At 41.6% G+C, this 22,768-nt stretch overlaps 2 protein-coding genes across 2 annotated transcripts in view; one reads left to right on the forward strand and one right to left on the reverse strand.

Moving 5' to 3' along the window:
* The window catches only part of LOC122983944 (mitochondrial intermediate peptidase-like), a 39,135-nt gene extending 34,937 nt beyond the window's left edge, over nt 1-4,198 (forward strand). Inside the window, exon 19 of the mRNA XM_044354149.1 lies at nt 1,496-4,198. Within this exon, the coding sequence (XP_044210084.1) occupies nt 1,496-1,596 (101 nt within the window). The 3' untranslated portion in view covers nt 1,597-4,198. The remainder of the gene's footprint in view (nt 1-1,495) is intronic.
* Nucleotides 4,199-4,694: 496 nt separating this feature from the next.
* Nucleotides 4,695-22,582, reverse strand: tnfrsf19 (tumor necrosis factor receptor superfamily, member 19). The gene is made up of 10 exons (XM_044354998.1): nt 22,252-22,582; nt 21,293-21,384; nt 20,379-20,492; nt 15,389-15,567; nt 14,610-14,695; nt 8,143-8,307; nt 6,642-6,770; nt 6,291-6,393; nt 5,582-5,817; nt 4,695-5,087 (listed from the first exon to the last, which is right to left on the reverse strand). Exons 2-9 carry the CDS (start codon nt 21,356-21,358, stop codon nt 5,601-5,603), a joined length of 1,059 nt encoding a protein of 352 aa, XP_044210933.1. The 5' UTR covers nt 21,359-21,384; nt 22,252-22,582; the 3' UTR covers nt 4,695-5,087; nt 5,582-5,600.
* Between the last annotated feature and the right edge of the window lie 186 nt (nt 22,583-22,768).

Here is a 22,768-nt window from a genome sequence, read left to right on the forward strand (position 1 = left end):
TGGCCACAGCAGAAAACATCATGCAGCTCTTTAATTAGGGCTATCATTTATGGTTGGAAACCATCGCTTTCATGTGGCTGCCTTGTTCCCAGGGATTCGTGGGCCTTGCGGTTGCAGCGTGTGAGGGACCCTTGTATGTTGGTATCATCTTGTAGCCAAGGGGCAGGGTGCAACTGGTGGGTAAGAGGAGATGATAATCCCTTCTCTGGTGCTCTCATGCAAGGCGATTCATTGCAGGCCAGGCCAAACCTGCACTCAGTTTCTACCTGCTGAGCCAGTTTCTGGATGGCAGCTCCTCCAACATAGACTCACCAGTGTGTGTGGGTGGATATGTGTTTGTGTGTGTGCGTGTGTATGTGTGACTGTCCATATCTTGCTGTGTCTCTGCATACACTCATTTCACTGTGTGAAACTCTTTGCGTCTCCATTCATGCGTGCCTGTACAGACATGCTTGTGTGTTTGAGTGTGTGTGTGTGTGTGTGTGTGTGTGTGTGTGTGTGTGTGTGTGCGTTGGAGGTGACCCATGTAGGAAAGAGGGGGAGGGGTAGAGTGCCTATTTACATTGGCAGCTACACAAGGGGAAATGAACTGACTTCAAAGCGGGCGTACAGCTGAATTGTAAAGGGAGCGAGGGAGTCCTCCACGCATGAGCTGGCATACAGGCTCTCAAAACACAGACAGACATTCCCAGGGCTTGCTCACAGCAGCTCGTCGGCTGTACAGTCATATTTTGCTGTACGACACTACGGTCTGGTTTAATGACAGTGTGTGTGTGAGCTCAGTATCACCTCTATAAAACACTGTTAAAAAGTTCAGTATACCTTTGTGTTTTGTTAAAGGCAGAAGCAAGATTCACAGAACTTTACAGCTTTGTTTTATTGCTTGCAGTCAGTTGGATCTGTGAGCTTCTCTGCTTATTTTTAACTTAATTTCAGTAGAGGGTATAAGTGTAGTTTGGAAAAACAAAAAGTGCTGCTCATTGTCTTTAATGGTTCAACATTTTATATGAAGTTTTGTTGTGCAAATTAATCTTTTACTTTAAAAGACATCTGGCGCCACTTTGCACACAATATACACATTGAATTACAAAATATCAGCAATTCAAACATTAAAATGAAAAAATCTCTAAAATAAGGTGTGCCAGTCTGCATGACATTGCAGGGGGATTAGAAGTAGAGCAAAAGTCTCAGGAGCACGAGCCTGTTTCCATGAACTTAATTGGATTTTAGCTTAACTTTGGGATAAAAATAGCTCTTGGTTTAAAGGATTTCTCAAAAATGTTCCTATCAGCCCCTTTTGCCTCAGAATCCTTGCTTTTGTAAAGCCACTGTAGTGACCTAAGTTTCTGGCAATGCACTTTGAGATGAGACAGAGAGTTATGGAAAATACAAAACCAGCTCATCCCAGTGCCCTGCCAGAGCTATTTTCCTTGCACAGACAGATGTGCAGCCCAAACACACGTCCTAAAAACCCTGATGTGTTCTTGTGTGACAGGGATGCTGCAGAGACGGCCCACCATTGAGGACTTTGTGGACGCGCTGGTGTCTGAGCTCAACCCAGACTTTGAGACCTTCATCATGGACTCTGAAAGCTGAGAGAAAGTTTTTGGCAGCATGAAAACGGACTTCAACCCTTACGAGGGAAAGAGAAAGCACTAATGATACACGCAGAGGCAGAGCCAGGGGAGGTGAAACACAGGATGCACACTCATCATCATGAAGCATTTTTACTTTGTCTGTAATTTAATTGTTAGCTTTTTATATGTTGTTGGCCTGTATTAAAGTCACATTGACTTATTTTGATATATTAGGCTAAATCTGCTGTCACAATTAAAAACTTGCTATCAACCCTGAAAACTCCTGATTATCTGTAAATGTAGATTTGTGGGGCATATGATGAGTTCTGTCCCATTCACAGTCATCATGCCAACATCTGGACTCCACTTTGTCATCATTAGAGGTTTTACCACAGATATAAAGGTATCCTGTGCCAGGCTACAATTTTGAGTTTGTACATATGTTTCTTCACTTTCTTCAGCACCCACTTTGACGAAAATGAACAATAGTGAAATGCTGTTCCTGTTTTTTGCCATGTAAGTTCACCATAGGATACACTTCTATTCAATTAGTAGACAGAATATAAATCTGCCTTTATTCTCATTAATTCCACACCCAGTGTACCCTTGTTAACTATCAGTTTTCAGCTCACATGCTAGCAGAACATTGTTTTTTCCTGATTAAATCAGCATGAGGAAGAATACTTAATCTTTTCTTCCTGTCATGTGGTCATTGTTTAGGCTTTCAATTAATACCGCTCCATCTGTTTTGTCTGTCAGGAGTTTTTGGGGGGAAGGAGGAGGAGGAGGAGTAGGAGTAGTAGTAGTAGTAGGAGGAGGAGGATTTGGTGCATTGGAGATCAGAGAGAGAAATACAGCACTTTGTGTTATGAACTTAAAGTTTTCAGAAAGTTCTGGTCAATTCTGATCTATATTGTGTAATCCATTGCTGTTTCATCATAGTTTATACATATAAACCTTTCACAAAGCCATAAAATGTGTATTTTGATCTAGGGCTGTGGCCTCAGTCATAAACAGACCAATGTTTGCACATTATTTGGCTAGTGAGCTATATTCACATGCCCGTATTCCTGCTGTGGGAGAAAATGCAGGAATATTCTCTGGAAATCCCTGCAAGGAATCAGCAGTTTTCTAGTCACTGAAGTAGATGTAGATTGAGAATGTTGCACACAAAAATGCACCTATAAGATTGTGTTACTCCTCATGGTGTCAAAGCTGTTCAATCTTCACAGTAAAGTAGGGCCTGTGGTAGTTTTTAACATATATTACAGTCCGCCAGACAAAGCATCTGTTTGCATCTGTTTCGACAGATTCAGACGGTAATTATCAGCTGAGTTGGGACTGCAGCTGCTCCCTGCAACAATGTCCTTGCTTGCCTCGCATGGATATGAGACCCGAGGCAGGCGGCGAGGAGCAGCTTCACACGGTTATTGAAGGTGTGAACACGCCATGAGAGAGACTGAGCGAGCTGGGTGGCTCGAACCACACAGAGGCTGCATCACAGAAGATTGGCTGATTGTCATTTCCATTGTTTTTAATCTCTGTGATCTATTTTCAGCTGAACCTTAGGCAGATTATATCAGCATAGACTCTGCGACTGTGCTTCAGTTAGATTTTGAAACAATGTAAAAAGAGGTAAAATTACTTAAAGGGACATTTCACCAATCAATTTTACACAAGTTTACTTGACATAAAGTACAATGCAGCGTGTGAAAACAGTTGTGTAATGTCTCCTGTGGCTGTGAAGGAAGCTTTGTGAAGTTTGATTAAAAAAAAACAAAAACCTGAAGATGTCATCAGGGTTATCTCTGCTCTGGCTTAGAGACAACACATGTTCATGTAAAGCCTGTGTTACAAACTGGGAGCAAAAGTTTGAAAGATATGGAAGTTTAGAGGGAAGGGAGGGTCCAACAAAAAGAGTTGTAGAGCTGCAAATAACAATTACTCTAATTATTGTTGAATCTTTTCATTGTCTTAGATTTATTTAGTCTAAAACAAATGAGGAAAAATAGTGAAAAATGCCTGTGATGTTTTCTTAAAAGCCCAATATCCGGTCTGCAAATTGTTGGTTTTGTCCGACCTAATGTCCAAAACAAAGAAAATGTCAAAATTATTGTTGATTAATTTTCTGTTAATCAACTAATAGTTTCAACACCACTGAGTTGCATTATGGGAAGTGTAGGATCTAGCTTCCAATCCTTTTTTAATCTGTCTCTTGTGAGTCCTCCAACTTTATGGAAGTGTGATACTAAATCGCTTGATTACCCCTTTAAAAGACTTTATAACGAATTTATAAAATAAATCAGGGCTTCAACTAATGATTCTTTTCAATCGTTTCACCTCTAAAGTAAATTACTCAGTATGTGAACTTGTTCAAGTGGTTTATTTACAAACATGTAAAATGATATCACATGGAAGTGACTGTTCACGACCATCAACACTATAACTGGGAGAAGAAAAGCAAACATATTGTCAGTAATGTCTACGTTACAAAAATATTGACCTATGTACTATTTTACAGTATCTACAACACGTTTATCACTTAAACATTCCTCTTTGTCTTAACTTGTTCCATATTTTCAAGATTGTCTTCAATGTGCAACAAACAACTTTTGACAGTTTTTTTTTTTTCTTCACACCTCAAATTTTTACAACTGTTACTTTTACACACAAAAGCTTCATAACACCAGCTGCGAGATCTGCGGTACAGTTTATGTCCTCCTACATGTGACGATGCAAGACGCTCTCAAAGCGGAGCAGAGGCTCACTTTGATGAGTCTCAATACTCCTCGACGTTTGAACTTCATTCGATTTCACCTTCTGGGCCAGCAAGTTCACATTCTCTCTCTCTCTCTCTCTGTCTGTCTCTCTCTCTCTTTGTGTGTGTGTGTGTGCGTGTGTGTGTGTGTATCAGGTATTCCTCATGTTGTGGGGATGTAAATCTGTTTACACAGTCAAGTTGTGGGGACTCACCTCCCTTATGGGGACAAAAAGCAAGTCCCCTTAACATAAATCATTAATTTTAGGGTGAAGACTTGGTTTAAAGTTGAAGTTAGTTTAGGGTTATATTAAGGTTAGGCATGTGGTGATTATGGTTAAGATTAGGATAAGTCTCCAGGAAATGAATGTAAGTCAATGTAATGTCCTCTGAAGTGACGGAAACATGACTGTGTGTGTGTGTGGGTGTGTGTGTGTGTGTGTACGCCTTTGCCCTCGTGCTTTGCTTTTCCTTAGCTGTGCTTTTTGTTTGCATGTATGTACATATTCCATTTGGAGCCTTTGATGAGGGGCTCTGAGGTCAGCTGCAGACATTTCAAAGAGGCAGTGCGACCACACTTGAGAGTGGCTGTGTGTCTGTGTGTGTCTGTGTGTGTGTGTGTGTGTGTGTGTGTGTGTGTGGTGGGGCGGGGAGGGGAGGGGGGAGTAATCTGAAACAGGATCTGGCCGCTGCTGTTGTTGAGTCCAGGGTGGTTCAAGGGTGGAACATGAGCCAAAGAAATCCATGTCATCCTGGAGAGAGAGCAGGAAGAGGAACACAGACGCGCAGCGATTAGTAACGTATCTACCCAGAGCCAGCCAGGGGCCGACTTAAAACAGGATAGTCTTGTCTACATCAAAGAACTCGTGCTATCTCTTGTTTCTTTTACCAGCTGCTCTTCATGGACACACACACACACTACTGTCCCAGTCCATAAAAAAGGAAGAGTTATAAAAGGATAGCTGCAGGAAAATGACATGCAGTAGTTGGAGAGAAGCTGAATCTTGTCTCACAGATTTAGTCTGTTAATGTTATTAGGAATTAGTTAAAGGCAGTGAAATTTGAAACGTTAACATCTCAGAGGGACTTAAAGTATTTAAATCATATATTCTGTGTTTTCTGGAGTGGGAGAGGCCACATTTCTTCTTTGAGAATCATTCAGCAGTTTTCTCTGAGGCAACTCATTTGAAATGCCATGGGAGTGTCTTAACGCGCTCCATAACATTAGAGGATAATGTCTAATCACCTTCTTGAGTCGATGGGTGCTACTTGGGAAGAAGTGCATCTGTCACAGCTTCACTGTAGCTCTGTCTGGTCCCCTCAGGTGAATTCTCCCTTGACCTGCACCCGCCCTCTTCCTCGTCCTCCTCCGGTCTCCCTGCAGGTTCTGAGCTCCCAGTCACCCCAGCAGCCTCTCCAGGTACGGACTCTGGGTGTCCTCCCAGCTGCACTGGGTTGCCCTCCTCGTCCTGGTTTGTATTTCTGGCGAGCGTAGGAGATACAGCCGTGGTTATCGCCATGAATCAGTTCACAGCCACACCCTGTGGTGGTTGACTTTTATGCAAGATGCCTGTGTTTGTTCTCAGCGCTTTATAGAATCTACGTAATTAACCACGCGAAATTATGTCTACAGCACCTCGAATGGCAGCAGAAATGAGAACGGTGCCCTCGGGGCAGTTGAGCAGTGGTTTAGTGTTTACCTGCCTGCTGTTCCCAGGTTAACTGTAGGCGTAGCAAACACTAGCTGATGGGGAATGACACTATGTCAGGCTCCCACAGGGCTCAGTCAACAGAATGTGGTGTTATAGTCATTTTCCCACTGGGCTAAAAAATGTTTGCAGTCACGGTGTTGGCAGGCAGTTTGGATAATGGTGTTTACCAACAGCATGTTATGATACCTATCGTAACACGCACTGTTCCTTTGAAATGGAAAAAAAAAGTGTACAATTCCTCACCCGTCACTGAGGCTTGTCTGAGACTGGAAGGGACTGTTGTCCTGGCTGCGGCCCAGACTGCAGCTCTCATCACAGCACAGAGACGGGATCAGGTGGACTGGACCTGAACGACACGCATAAACAGGCAACTTTACACAAAAGAAGAAACTTCCATCTTCCATCTCCATCTGAAATATTCCTTGCAATCTCAAGACATGATGAGGCAGCACAACAGTGAACTACTGAATTTAGAAAATAAGATTTTCGGCGATATTGTCTCTGCGGCTTTGCAAGCAGTTTGTGCTAATCGTAGTGTCTGAGGCTAAAACATTAATGTCTTATACATTTTCTTCAATCTGAAGCACAACCTACCACAGGTGTGTCCAGGGCCCAGGTGACACTGGCAGCAGGGTCTCTGGGGAAAGTCATGGAGCCAGCGGGGGTCCAGGCAGGACAGCTCCGCCCCGCTGTAAGGACAGTCCTGTGACCTCAGGGAGGTCGCTGAGGAGACATGATGGAGGACGATGAAGCTACCTCATCTAATGGTACCAGCCACAGACAGCCTTCTACTGTATGCAGTTTGAAAACTAAGGACCAAAATCCATTTATTAACAACTTATTCAGCATTTATTCATAGCTTTATTACCAAACAGAGGGGTTAAACAACAGCAAAAGACATTTTTTTTACAACTTGGCAACCCTGGATTTGTTTTTATTACTGGATTATAACTAACAAGTAAATGATTTATTAAACATCAATAAATCCATTACTTACAACTTATTAACCATTAGTAAAGTAGAAAGTGGTATCCTTTCACTATTATATAAATAATGTTTCACTTCTACTAACAATAACAACAGAGATCAGTCTGGAATGAGGTTTTCTTTCAGTATAATTGCTGCTGTCAGATGAAATCCTCTCAGCTCCAGTTGTGTTGACTATTTGACTAAACTTACACGCTCTCTTAAGTGTTGGGAAATGCTTTACAAGCCTCGGGTCCAGGAGGCTGATTAAAATTCCTTTGTATAATTAGAAAAAAAAAAAAAAAAACCCAACTGTGTTAGCGTTTCGTAGCGGCTTGGGTGAAGGGTGGGGTACTGAGTGAAACTGCTGGCATTATGGTGAGATAAACACTTAGCTGGTAACGCCTTGGTAACGTCCGCTACACTCTTTGTTTTAGGTGAGCCAATTCTTTAAATCTTTTTTAATTCTTCACCCCGGGACGTTTTCACATACGCAAACACTTTTGGCCTGAAGAATTCTCCTCATTATACAAGTTCCCACAAATATGCAACATCAGGGTTTTAATGCAGCTGAACACTGGAGATCAAAGCTGACAGATGAACTGGTGCTCTGTCTTTGTTGTAAAAAAAAAAAAAAGTGCATTGAACATACAGTATACTGCACTGTTCTGGCTGCAGTGAAAGTGCAGTATTGTAGCTTATGGAGCCTTATAAGAAATTTAAAAAAACAACAACAAAGACTTTGCTTCCAATTACAGCTTCCACACAACTGCTTGCTCAGTTCATTTCAGAGCATGAAAGTGAATAACACAGGTGACATATTCAGGGTAACTTATCACCATGCATGCCTTCTTTGTTCAGTCTTTCTGATGACAAAGCTGCTGTTCTGGAAGATGTAAAACAGTAGGGTTTTTCCTCTATTTTGGAAATATTGACTAGAGTACAGATTGTACTGTAAATTGAGTAGCTGTGCATTGATATTCCAGCACCTGGGGAGGGGCGTTCAAAGTTCAGTGTTTGCTGCATAGAACCACCATAGAGAGCAGTTGGAGTGGTGCATGAAAAGTCTTTCTATATGTCAAAAAACTAACTTTAGGACTCTGCCCTGCTTCTCAATGCTTTAACTCACCACTGGGCTTCTTCTCCAGCAGCTGTCTCTTGCAGTAGATGACACATAGGACCAGCAGCGCCAGCAGCACTGTAGCAAGAGCACTGCAGATGACCGCGGCCAGGGCCATGTCCCGCGGACTGGTCACCACTGAGGGCAGCGGCACCAGATTCACACGCCCGCTGCCTGCATTGGGGAAAAAAAAGAGGAAGATAAATACAGCAGGACGTGACATGACAGCAGTCCTGTGCGGCCTATTGCACGGTGATGAGTGCTATCATATTAGAGCAGAGTGAACAACCTCATTTGAGCCTTTTAGAACGAACAGGGACTAACACATGACGAGGTGCAGTTACTTCATATCATCCAACACTTCCCAGCCATTCAGAATCGGGTAACGTGAGACAAATCGTTCCTTTTTGCCTCGAGCCAGTCATCTCTTTGATAAAGTCTAATGAAATAAGCAGAGGAGTTCAAAGAGAAACGAGGTAGACATGCTGGTCAGGCTTTTGAAACAGGTCAGACGTGTGTGTGTGTGTGTGTGTGTGTGTGTGTGTGTGTGTGTGTGTGTGTGGGTGGGTGTTAGAGAGAGAAAAACATTTTGTGTGTCATTACGTCTACAGTGCGCATATACTGATTCCATGATTTAGCTTCTGTTAAAACCTGCCCGAGGGGAGGAAACGTGATGTCACTGTTTGCTCCGCCTTCAGGACCCTTCGCACACACACTCGCTCATTATACAAGTTCCCACAAATACAGAACACGAGGGTTTAATACGGCTTAGCGCTAGATATCACGACGTTCAAGACAGATGAACTGGCACAAAACTTTGGCTTCAGCTACATGTAATTATCCCTTCAGTCATTCACCAGAGAGTCACACTACATGATCCCAATGTAAACTAAAGAGTAGCAAAATTCAAAAGACATAGCTGGAGCTTTCTATCACTCTCAAGTTGAATGAATTTTTTTTAAATACAGAGAATGAACACACAACAACTTTATTTAAGATGTTGTTTTCTAAAACAGTTTAAAGCTGCATTACTTGATTTTTTTTGAGGCAGTGGAACAAGCTGTAAACACATCAATGAAAAATTTTCACCATATAAAGTTGTTATGATTAACTTTTTTGCCTATTTACACATCCAGCAGACATGGAATCCCATTAGCATTCATTTACATTTGTGTTTCTGGCCATCTGGTAAATTCAAGTCCAATATTTACTCTCCTTTTGGCTCTGTTTTGATTTCCACCAGCTCCTGGGGGGGAAATATCTGGCTCTTTAGCAGTTAAATGTTCCACTATGTTCAGCAGCTGGTTTAAAACTTTGTCTGTCTGCTGTTTGGCACTGGACAGGCAGAGTATGGTGGGTTTTTAGAGCCTTTTCGCTGAAAAACGCTGCCTGCTTAGAATATAACACTGATGAGAGCTGTGAGAGTCAACCAAACCTGTATAGCTGGAAGGAGCTAAAACGCTCTGTAGAGCTGAGAGGATCTGCAAAATTTTCGTAGGTCCACCACTATGAGCAACAACTTTCACCTAACACATGCATGTATTGTCAATATAAAAATATTGATTAGTGCAGCTTTAAGGTTTGCTTCCATTGGCAATGTTTGTGAACATAGTAGGACAAAGGCCTGTATTTTTAAGGATAATCAGCTGACAAACACATCCCCATTTAGTTGATGTATAGTGTCAAATAAAAACAACTACACGGTATGTTAAGGACTAACAATAATTGTGGCTTTCTGGAGTTACATAGATAAAATAGAAAATGTATAAAAATCCTACACTATCAGTATCTGCATCAGTACATTACTGACATTCCACAGCTGTAAATCACATAGAAATCAGTTACAAAGATACATTGTGGTCTGTGACTTTCCAGACATCCTGCGTGATAAGTGAAGTATCAGTGGAGCAGCGTTACATCAGTATGAGCTGCACGCCCCACATGACAACCTTGGCACTCTCATTTGTAGCTTTAAGAGCGGGTTGGAGGGAAAAAAAAAAAAAAAAAACACAGTAGCACGCCTGAATTCTCAAATTGAGTGACATTTCTCTCTGAGGCCATGTACCTGCGGCTTAACATAATTGTCTCTGATCATTATCAGTAATCAAATATAATTTTCTTGATCAATGTATGCTTGATAGAGAGGGTGTGGGTTAATGGAGAGCAATAATAAAAGTATGCCTGTGAAACAGAGTGACCAGTTGCCAACATGCAAGGAAGAAATAAATTAAAAGAGATTGCTGATGAATATAATGAATGACTTTTTGTTTGAGGAAATCTTCAGTGAGCCCGGTGTTTGCTTTTCAGAACATTAATCATAAAGGGAACTGGTCTCAACCTTTTCACATCCAAGAGCTCTTTGTTATGCAATGTAAACATTACTTTAGCTTTGGTTAGTTTTTTTTTTTTTTATTCAGCCAGATAGGGGATAAGGGTATTTTAACATTCCTTTTAAGAAAAAAAAGGGGGAAAAAAAGGAAAAACCTCAAAGCGCTGCTCCAAAACTCAGTTTGACCCAGAGGGCTCAATGAAGGAGCATTCTGATACAAACACTAAAAAAAACATGACTTATTACTTGTTATTAAATAAATATTGACACATTCCAGGGCCGGATCTTAAAAACAGACACAACAGCCAACAACAGGACACAACTGAAATCACTGCAACAATCTGCGGTTTATGTAAAATGATAATTATGATTATTAAATGCCTGCGTGAATTTCTATCTGCATCTAATCCTACACTGAACAACCTGTTCAGACATCAAAGAACATCATATCACAAAAGAGAGAAATAAGCATGATATGCTCTCACTACCAAAAATAATAAAACACTGGGTGTGAAAAAAAAGATATTTATTACTAAGACTGATACATCATGTTTTATATTTAAGATTCAGCCTCAAGCAACGATCGTAACGATCTCCAGACACGCAAACACTGAACTTTACTGGCAATCTACAGACGTGACATTTAACCATTGTGTTTAAATTTGGTCTTCACTGTCAAGGTCAAATTCGATCCATCCGAGGGGAGCATCATCTAACTCCCAACACAAAGGCAGCCTGTTATCAGAGGCGCAGCAGCTGCAGCAAACACAGATAAACACTGCTCCATTGAAGAGACCTCACCTGCTGATATTATCTCCACACAAACCAGGCCAATAAACCGCAGCCTTTCACAGACTGCCTGTCTGTTGACTTTATGGAATGCCACATACTCCAAATAAAAGAAGCACTACTTTACACCTCCGAGGGGTCTTTACAAACTCTTTAAAGAGGTTCTTTAGGAGGACTGAACACTGTTTTACCCTGAACTCTCAACAATGACTGCAGTCCTCTCCGCTGTGTACAGTTCAGAGCTGTCAAAACAGTATTTTCTATTTAATGTTAAGACGCTCGCAATGATTCAATCCTTAATTGTCATATGTGATACAATGACGACCAAAGTTCTTGTTTGATCAGCATGACAAAAAAAGAAGGATGTGGAGGTTTAGCATAAGGAGGTTTTATAACATGAAATGTAGCAGCTAATGCTGGTAAACAAAGCATGTGTACTGGCTTGCTTACTGCAGGTTTAAAATGAGACATTTAAAGTCTCTGAGAAGCATTCAGGAGTACATTATTATTATGTACTATAACATTTGAATGATAATACTAGTTTTACCCATTGTTACGCTGTACAGTAACTTGCTAATTTCTCAAAAATATGATTCAATCAATATATATAAATAAGGGAATTAGCTGCAGCCCACTTTGCTGAGGCTTTCAAAGATTTGGAAATGTAACAGCTTTGATGACATTTCAGACAGAATAGGAAATGTATGAAGATAGTTCAAGGAGATATGCAGCTTATCATCTGTTATTCCCTTAATCTTTCAATCATGATGTCTTCAGTTTCATCTACTGTACGTTCAAGAATGTTCACAGGGAACTTCTTCTAAAAGAGCGTCTCCAGATGCAAACATACACTTCTGCAGGATATATTTTAGAACTTTCACTGCCTGACTGACATTGTGTGTTTCAGAAATTAAAATATGTACAACAAACAATGTATTAAATCACCATTCTGCATTTTTATAAAATGAAACTGTCTGTTGGAATAATTTATGACATCCAAGATGTTGTGTTTGTGGTAAAACAAGTAATGTGGCAACATGAAACATTATGATTGCTGTGAAGGTTGCGGTTTGATAATTGCTTGATAACTTGATTAACGCAGCAGTGAGGAGAAACTGTCCTGCAGTGACTTTGTTGAGCGTGCTTTTGAATATTGAAGGAAAAGGTTTGAATTGCTGGCAGGCGTTGTAGTTAGGAATGTTTCCTGTACCTTGCCAGCTTGGTAGGCTGTGTGGCATCTCTGTTGAGAACTGATTGCATGAACCTTTGAAGTTAGTCTGTATGCCGCGGGAGTGAATACTGGGATGATGTTTTCTTTACATTACAAGAGGGAGTGTAGAGGTTATCAGGAGGGACAGAGGTTTGTTGGATCCTGTTTCTGCTGGCTAGTCTAACAAAAATGATAAGTAGCAACTAACAGGAGCAGAATTTAACCCCGTTTCTTGATAGTATTTCATTTAAGAAAGCTGGGATATCCTAAAATATCAGAGATAACACATGTTGTATGGCTAGATTTAAAACCTTAACCATTTTATATCTTTATGACTATACCAGAAGATAAAATCCCATCTGACTTTTGTGTAAATCCAGTTGAAGGGAGAAAAAAAAAAGGAAATACAGGCGTAAGCTAAAAAAAAAAAAGCAGGATTCTCCGTGTGGGAAGTGTGTGAATATGTGTGTCTCTGCATGCATGCATATATGTGTGTGTGTGTGTGCATGTATCTGTCTGAATGCCTGAGTGTGTTAGTATGGTCTGGTCAGCTCTCCCAGATCTACCGTGACAGTGAATAAAACTCCAGCAGATGAAACACATTAGAGGCTGAAGGAATCCATAAAACACAATCGCAATTTTACTCGGCTCCAGAAAGCCACTGGGGGAAAAAGGGAGGAGAAGAAAGGAGGGGTAGTTTTAAGATTTACAGTCCACCCCAGACGGCGACTGCCTCCCCTGCACAGCTGCACTGTTGCCCCGGGCCAGTGTGGCCTATTAGAATGATCAGCCCTTTAAGTTTTCACCACCCTCCTCAAGATAACACTGGAGGGAGGGGAGCAAGACTTTCAAACATTTGGAAATGCTCCACTGAGAGTCCCTGTAGGAGCTAACTACCAGCTATGTTCTCAGACACAATGGACATTTTGTTTCAAGGGCCTCCTCCAGTATCAAAACGGGAAGCAGCACAGATGGACGGAGGAGCAGACAGAAGGAGGCCAGTTGTCCGAAGGCCGGCGTTCATTACGCAAACATTAATGCTGCTTGCAACAACATATGAAAGAGATATACACTGAAAAAAAAAAGAAAAGCCAAACAGATACCGGATGCTCTGATGAAATCATGATTCTTTACATTTGGGGGCTTGTGAACAAAGAGTACACAAGTTTTTTTTTGTGTGGAGTTGTGTGATATGCCAGAGCTGTCTCCATTTATTTAACACAGGCCTGCTAAACCTGGCCGGGGCTGCTCTGATGCTGCCAAAAAGCCTCCTCTGAAACAGCTGCAGCCCTCCTCTACCACCAGGAAGTCACACTCAATTACCAAAGGTATAAGTTCACTCGCCTGGTTGTTTTATGTGGAAACCTGAAATCATAAGGTTGTATTTAACTACTTATAATGGCTGGAAGAGAGAAGTTAAGTGGATCTGTAGCCTACTGGAATGTGAGCCCTGCTTTGTGAACATACTGTAACACACCTCCTACCTCCTTTTTGCATAATGGATCTGCACAAAAGGTAATAAATTACGCTGCTTAAAGCAGTGCCCTCCCTGTCGTATTTACTCTGGTGTTTAAATAAAAACACGTACAGCAGTTTTTAGAGGTCCTTGAATTATCAATGGAGGTTTTGTTAAAGGAGGTTTGCTCATTTAATCCAAATTGAGTGCTGAAAACGAGTGGCATGCTCTGAGTTAATATAATCCAGTGTTGGCAAATCCACTATTATGTTAGTGGTATCCATTTCAGCTTTTCAACTGCTCAGCTTGTAAATCCGAGCATTTATTTGCACATATAGCATAGCTGCTTGGCTCAGTGAGACTTAGTGAATGAACTATGGCTTGCTCCACCCGTTAAATGCTGCGGTTCTGGTTTCTCCAAGGACCTTGTGCTGGCATGTTGTGTGTATATGGGCTTTGTTGTGGCACTTTTACCTGATTTTTGATTCTAGTAGCGTTTGGCCAGGAGTTCAATAATGTGCTGTAGCTGCTGATGTTTGCTTTTAGACTATTGTATCCCTGTTGTTTCATCTTAAAGCATGACCTATTGCAGGCTGGGATGAATAGTCTGTATTCATGATAACATTTAATAGAATATCCAACTGATGTTAGGCCAACTGTTAGAAGAGATAAAAGAAAGGAAAGGTGCTTACAGTGAGGCTCATAGGGAGGCGGAGGGTCTCCACAGGGTATACACTCCATGTCTTGGAAACCACTTAATTTTGTCTTCCTGTAAAATCTGTTGAGGAAACATGTTGTTGTGAACATGTGGTTAGATATATTATATATTAAAGTTATACTCCTTTACATTTTCATTAAATAAAACCCTTTTTTCATACTGTTTCCATGTATTTACATTCAGTAAAAACCTCTCTATCTAGTAGTGTTCATTGACAGTGGCTGAGTCTGCCACTCCTGCACTCAGTTCAGATTTCCTTCATACACACAAGGGATTCACAGGAAACGAAGGATGCACGTACATTACAGGTTGTAATTATATCTCATATGATAGTTACTGCAAATGTAAATCAAACATTTCCTACTGCTGCTGCTTCACATTAAAATCGTTCAACTGGTGAAACATGGTGTGGCTTTTAGTTAGTCATTTTCAGCACTTTTTATGAGCAGATCATTTTTATTTTTTAAGGGAGTAATGGAACAAGAACAAGTAGGAGATGACTAGTAGATGGAAATTACACACCTCCAACTTCTCCCATTTGCTGCTCCCAAATTTCTGATACCTGTAGTATTAAAAAGCATTTTCTGATACAACCAGTAACCACATGTGTTGCCAAACCAGGACTAAACTCTTAAGGATTACAGCTTTAAAGATATAAGTGTATTGCAACATGTTCCTCCTCTTTTTAAGCTATTCTTGTGACAATAACATATGTTTTTAAAAGACACAACTGTCTATTGTCTGTCCTCTCACCCGGGCAGACAGTCGCCACACACGGCGTTGCTGGTTGTGGAGCAGTTGCCCTTCTGGAAGCGGTTGATGAGTCCACAGTCCAGGCAGGGCTTGCACTTCTGGAGGCTCCGGTCCTCTTTGAAGCGGCTGCTCCGGCAGGGCACGCACCGGGCATCCTCTCCATAACCAAAGCCACATTCCTAGAGGGATTAATGGGAGAAATACACCGGGTAAGAGGTGGGGTCGGTGGTTTGGGGAGATGTGCAGCTGGTGAAAAGAGGGCTTGAATGTGGACTACCAGGGGTGTGGAATTAAAGAATGATCTTGGCTCACAGGATCAGAGGAGAACAATGGCCTGCCTCTTTTGAGAGTCCATCTTACACTGGCAATAATCTCCCTGACTCTCTCAGGATGAATGAGCGGCCTTCCGCTGCAAGACCCAGAAAGGCCAGACATTTGAATAATAAAAGCCCTAGGGGACACCCACTGTTGTATTATTGCTAGTTTATTGCTGCGTTTTTGTGTCACTCCCTCTCCAAGCAGACTCAGTGAGTGTCCCTGTTGATTGAGAGGCCAGCAAGCAAAGGAAACGCTTCAGGAAGGGGGCAAGGATTATGGAGAAGTATACGGAGAAAATAAGATGAATACTCTTTTTGTGTTCCACAATTGAAAGTGCACTTAAAAAGCACAGCTTCCTTCTCGTGTGTGACTGATCTAATGTGAAACCACCTTTTGAGGATTTGCTCACCTGAACTAAGCCAAAATCAGGATGGTGAAAGTTATTTTGGAGAAAAACATGAAATATAAAATACTCTGCACTGTTTTTCATTGCTATGTGCATCTTTTTTGGTTGTCAGATTAATTCACAACCTTTATGCACATGTTGCTTTGTTAATATTCTTTTTCTACTCTTTTTTTTCATCTATAGCAACTGGCAAAGCAGAGTCTGACAAAGTTTTGAAGCAAAACTAAGTTTTTCCAGTAAATGAATCATATTTTTTCTATTAATTACTTCACCTGCTCATTTCCATCTGACTGTGTTAGTCTTGTTTTGTCTCTTTTCTAACTGGCTCTCTGTCATATCCCCCCAAAAAAGTATGTTGAAAGGCTGGTGACCTTGATGACAAACTGACATTTACATGACAGCTGATATTACTGTACGCCACACTGAGTGAAAAGACCCTGAGGGGATGACATCATACATTGATCATTCATTATCACCTCCACAGCAGCTGCCCTCCTGTTGTCCAGTGTTGCCATATTGCAATCCCAAGTCAGGAGGACAGACAGGGAAGGGAAGGAGGGGTGCTCATATATCATTAAAGTGAAGGTCAGCTTCAAACAGGGCTTCTCTCTTCTCTTCTCTCTTCGCCCGTGTCCCATTTCACTGCCCGGGCATGCAGTCATGCTGGAATGTGGGCACAAGAGTCTGATATGGGGGTTGGGTTTGGGGAAGCAGGCTGGTGAGAAATAAAAAGGGAAGGTTGGAGGCAAAGATGTGATCGAGTGATGGCACCGCAGAGTCGGGACAGAAGATGAGGAATTCAGTGCTTCCAGCCAAACACATGTGAGCCTGACATTGAACCCTTGGGCCAGGCCTGGCCCGAGGTGCACCAGTAAGGGCTGGACTATTGCAGCTGTTGTTATGAACTCTCCATATAAGGCCTTGCTCTCCAGCAGGGCAGGGAGGGGAGAGACAGAGAAAGAGTGAGAAACAGAGAGGGGGTGGTTGATGAGTGACAAAGAGGGGAAAGGAGGAATAAAGAAGACTTGGCCGCCCACAGTTGCGAGCCAGGGTCTTGCCTTTCTGAAGAGAAAGAAGCTCAGATCAGGCAGGGGATGCAGGAAAGTGCCACAGCACAGAACCCTAAAACTGGGATTTAAGAAAGCCCTGCAGGCCCAGCCACCGCAGGGATCCTCACAGTGGTTCGTTCTGTGACCCATTTCAACATGAAAGAAGAGGCCAAGGGAGGATTCATCCCTTCTAAGCCCGGCACTGGCACAAGCTCTGACCATGGGGCACCACATGGCAGCATGGGGGCTGATGCCACGTAGACACGAGCGGGTCAGAGCACTGAAACAAAAGGAAAATGGAGCCAACTTCTGCCCCTCTAATCCAGGCAGCACAGAACATCAAGGAGTGATCTCTTTCTTCTTTTATCCTCCCTAACAAAGCTCAACAGAACTGACACCCTGCACTGAATGAGACTAGCTTAGTAGCTAAAAAAAAAAAACTATACTGCTGGGAGAAAACATTATCATTAAAACATAAAAACTGAAATGAAGCAAATTAGCATTCAAGTGCGCTGGTCTCTTCATTTTCATGTTGTACTTTTAGGTGATTTCACCTCAAAACCATCCGAAAAAGCAGATGCTTAACGTCCCATTTCCCTGTCCTATCTCCTGATCTAGTTTGGGTGAGACTGCCAAGCATAACAGCAGTGTGGAGGGGAGAGAAGTAAAGAGAGAGAGAGAGAGAGAGAGAGACAGGGGAGAGCTGGCTGGGACCTGAAGCATGTTCAGACGCAGAGATATGTCTGAGATTAGGAGGGAATCACAAGGGGGGAGGCCAGTCATCTGATCTGCTAGTGAAACAACACTGAACACAATGCAAGTTAGTTAAAGCAGTGCTCATAGACATAAAGACTTTCACTTCCCTTGAACCCCTCTCTCTCTATTTTGATTGCTTTTTTCCGCCTGGCTCCTTTAGTCACAGGAATAATGTATAAACAGTGTCTGACCACTTGAATTTTGACCCTTCTGCTGCTAATGCACTCCTCTCTCTAGCACAAGTGCCATCCAGAAGTCCTTTGCCCTGGGAGTGTGGCTGGAGGAAATGTTACACTCTTGCTACATACTAAAAGATGTTGACACATCAAAGTAGTGTTCCTGCCTTTTTGGCCACTGGCAGTTTTCCAGCATGCACTGGAAAGCAGTTCACCCCTTCTCCTTCATGCTTGACGCAGCACAACAGACTTAAACGACAATTCGTTTAACGAATGAAAAATCGGATGAAATATACTAGAGAAAAGGTATGACTGGTTGTAACGGACGTCGCCGCTGTGTGGGTGGTTCTTTTAGCTACAGTTAATGTGGAGGGGCTAATTGATGTTTGTCAGCCCGCCTCAGAGCGGCTTCCAGAGGCAAACTTCCAGAGCAAACTGGGGCACATTCCTCTGGGATCTCTATGGCAGCTGCACAGAGGGACTCCAAAAGTCTGCTTCCCTCCCAACAGTCAGTCGTCCCTTTCAGAATATGGACAGATTGTCTTGGTTACAGAGCTCAGACCAGAAGTTGTTCTCTGGGAAACTTTCTCTGAGTGCAGGCCCTCGGTCTCCACTGTGAGCCGGCATCCCGCTACCTTCAGAGAAAGAATGAGGCAGCCAATTATTAACCAGGACCCCAGGGTGGCTCACAGCATTCATGCCTGTTGAGGAACACGAGGACTACTGAAGCGTATTACCAACCACAGAGTGCATGTCTGTGTGCACTGAGATTAAAGGCAACTGGGCTTAAATGCATGTGTGCAACAGATGTCAAGGGTGATGCAGAGGGTTTTTTTCACCGGTACTCAAAGATGTAGTGGAATGTAAAACCACTTAAAGTCAATTTTATCAGCATTTTTACTTGCAGATTATTGCTTACTTAAAGCTTTATGATGTAAACGTATAGTTTAAGATGTAATAAAAAAAAAAAAACGGGTTAAGCAACAAGAAAAAAAGTCTCTTCTGAAGCCAATGACTATATAAATTACAGGTATATTCATGTGTACACTCAATTGCCACTTTACTTGGTCCAGCTAGCTAAGACTAATGCAGTCTGAAACAACAACCTGTCAATAAATCCTACATTCATGAAGGTTATAATCACTTTTTGTTATAGAAAGATGACAGTTAATGGAAATTTTGGCTGTTTATACTGTGAACCTGTCAGTTACGTTATGTTTGGTTTTGGCAACTCTTTTATTTAACAGGTTGTGCCTTTAAACTTTAAAACAAGTACAGACAAAAAAACAAAAACCTGCCAGTTGAGATTGTTTCACTTAATTATTTACTATAATTCAACATGTGTCAAGAATAATCCAACTTTTTCAGTCTTGAAACAAAGGAAGCTGCACTTGGATCAAGTAGATTAATCTATACTTTATGAAATAATGATCTGCGAAGCTGCCAATGATACAAAATGATTTGTTAAGATGGATGGTTTTGACACTGTACCTTTAGCTATGATTAAAATAAATCAAATAAAGTAAAAGGATTCTTGACATTGGTGTTTGTTTGCCAAAAAATGATTATAGTTTACTCACCTTTACATCTCTGCCTACGCTTGCATAAGTAGGTGAATAGCTGCAGCCAGAGAGGAAAGCCTTTGCTTACCAACCTTAACTGACACTATAGAGACCTGTTTGTACAAAGCACACAAAAACTTGTGGCTAAGGTGGTGGAAAAAACTGTATTCCCAACTGAGAGAGCAGCAAGCTTAGGCATGGCTTGCTTCAAACAGTGGAGACAATAAGTTGGAGAGGGTGCAATAGGGAAAAACAATGGAAGCCATTCAGCTGCAGAAGGTCAAAAGTATGGGTGTGACTGATTAAAGAAGGGGTCGGTGTTCTACAAAAGCTAATAACGGCTTGGCTGTTCCCCCCATGAAAGAGAGGAAGTAATAAATAACGTTGTTTCCCTGGATAAGATAGATCTTTCTAAACAGTGATGTTCATTCTTTTCATGAACTCAACTGTTTTACTTTTTTTTTTTTTTTTTTTTTAAAGCACAGGAATAATCCAACCAACTTTTTTTTTTCAGCTAAAGGAAGTTGGTTCAACTGACTTGTTATGGATCCCTTGTGTTACTACACCTTCCTTTTCCTAAATAAACAAGTGACAATACTTTTTCCTTTTAGTGGCACTGTGGAAAAAGCTCCTGAGTGAACACAGTATTTTAGACAGAAAGTCTCAGTTGTTTCAGGTCAGACAAAACAAGACGGAAGAAGTCAAAAACAGTTTTGTTCAAACCTTTGAAAGCTCCTGTCCTGCATCACACTGCTTGCAGGGTTTACAGTTCCCAAACCGGTCCTTGTACTCCTGTTCTCTGCATTCTCTGGTCTCCTCCTCGGCTCTCACAGGAACCTGAGAGGGACAGTCATTTTGGGAAGGACAGTCAGAGATTTCTGCATTTCATCAAAAACAGAAAAACCACACTGAATCCTGAGCTATGCATCATAATCTCTTATAACAGTTTAAGGGGATCAACCTCTGCCTTAGACTCTTGAAAACATGTCTGGTACTGTTGGGATGAGATAAGATGAAACTTAAATGCTCCCTGTGGGGAGGCTGCATAGTTGCAGCAGCAGAATCGGAGTGAAACGCAACAAAACCAGGACTGCCAAAACCAGAGAATAGAATCTAGAGGGCAAATACAGTCAACTGGGACGATGCAGTGGATAAAGATAAAATGATACTTGGCACTGTCAGTGTTACCAGAGAGGATTTCACAGATGCAGTTGATTACAGTTACAGATTACAGATTACAGTTGCTTGTTTAAGTTAATGTGCGCAGTTGGAGGAAAAAAACTATAAATGTGCAACCTTTTCAGTTCACTCTTGCAGAGGTTTTCCAACTTATAAACACAGAAGGTAAAAACATACATTCAGTCGTATCTCACAGACAGCAGTCAGTTGTCAGAGAGATGTGGTTGTAAGCTTTAACTAATAAGTGGACCTTGAGTTGAGTTTTTTTTTTTTTTTTTTTGTAAAACTACTATCTCCAAGGTCAAGAACAGACGTTCACTCTCAAAGTGTTCTCATTCACTATGTGTGCAGTAGGTTATATCTTTGCTTTTCTTTACAAGACCTCAACAGACAACAGAATAATAACAGGTTACAAACAGAGAACTGGATCACTAATATTCAAAATGAAAAATACTTACCAGATTTGAATATATGACATGTACTGTTAGTACAAGAGAGAAGGTGCGCTGAATCATCCAGACCATTTTGATGAGCCACTTGTTACCAGAAGCTGAGAAAGGACACAATAGAAGACTGAGCTCAAGTGTGTGTTTTATTGTTTCCTCTCTATAATCCATATTTAATAATTTATCAAGGACAAAGGCATATTTGAGTTGAGTCAAAATTTCTGCGGTAAACGCTGCTTTTCTGACTTAATCCCCACTGACTTGCCGGTGAGTCAGTCAGTACAAACATGCTGTGCAGCCAATCTTTGTTCCAACCGCTCAAAACTTGATTTAAATCCTAATGTGATTAGATTCCTCCATGTCCAAAGACACCAAATATATAAAGGCTGAATTTTGGGAAATCAAGTAATACACAAGACATCTAGAATATTTCCATTTGCAGACATAAAACCATGGACTCATGGGTTTAATCATTTTACACAGTGTAGAAATAAATACAGCTCCAATGATAAAATGGAACAAGCCAATAAAGATTTTATTTCTAACTTAAGTAGAACACTACTTAAAAAATAGCCCGCGTGCACACTGTAACAGATGTGATGTTGTTTTAATTAAAGGTGCGACAGTCCGGCACTTATCACACAAAAACCTTCCATAGTTTTACATGAAGGAGACTACTCATGTACATAACACATACAAATGCTACAGCTCTCCAAAACACACAATACTGTCACCGTGTAACCAAAAACTACAATTCACTCCAATATTCTCCAACAAAAGGCGACTGTTTGTTTTAACACGTCACTTTGAAGCGACATTATTGTTGTTTTCACATCTGTAACACTCCTATAAGCACTCGTGTTATGTTATCATGTCTTTACTGTCTTCTGAAATGAACCAAACGTTTGCTCCGCGCCTTTAAGTGTATTAACTGGAACTGCCGGAACTGATTTTTAAGAAGAAGGTCTTACCTGCTAAAAAAATAGGTGTCTGTTGATCAAAGTAGTGGGTCTTACAGGTCGAAAGCAGACCGGTGAGAGGTGTGGTGGTGTGTTTCTCGCACCGGTCTGCTCAGCATGTCAGCGCTGCTGCCCCAGCTCAGCACAACACAGAGCCGCAGACCCAGCACAAACTGCGCCGAGATCAAAGGCGGAGAGAGGCGCGTGTATCTGATCTGTGATCAGCCTGCCTACATCAAAGACCCGGTCCCACACAGCCGAGCACACACCGCTGCCCCAGCAAGAACTGACTTTCCACTCAGCTGCCCTTCTACTGCAAGTAGAGTCGGTTAGTAGAGTTTAAATGACCAGACAGAAGAAGACGAGTAATCTGAAAACCAAGCTCTCTCTCTCTCTCTCTCTCTCTCTCTCTCTCTCTCTCTCTCTCTATCTCTCTCTCTGTCTCTCTCTCTTTCAGTGGTGTGTGTGTGTGTATGTGTGTGTAGGTGTGTGTGTGGTTTATCTGAAGGCTGTTACATGGCAGCCAGCG

The sequence above is a fragment of the Thunnus albacares genome, chromosome 6, assembly GCF_914725855.1.
Source record: "Thunnus albacares chromosome 6, fThuAlb1.1, whole genome shotgun sequence".
Lineage (NCBI taxonomy): Eukaryota > Metazoa > Chordata > Actinopteri > Scombriformes > Scombridae > Thunnus > Thunnus albacares.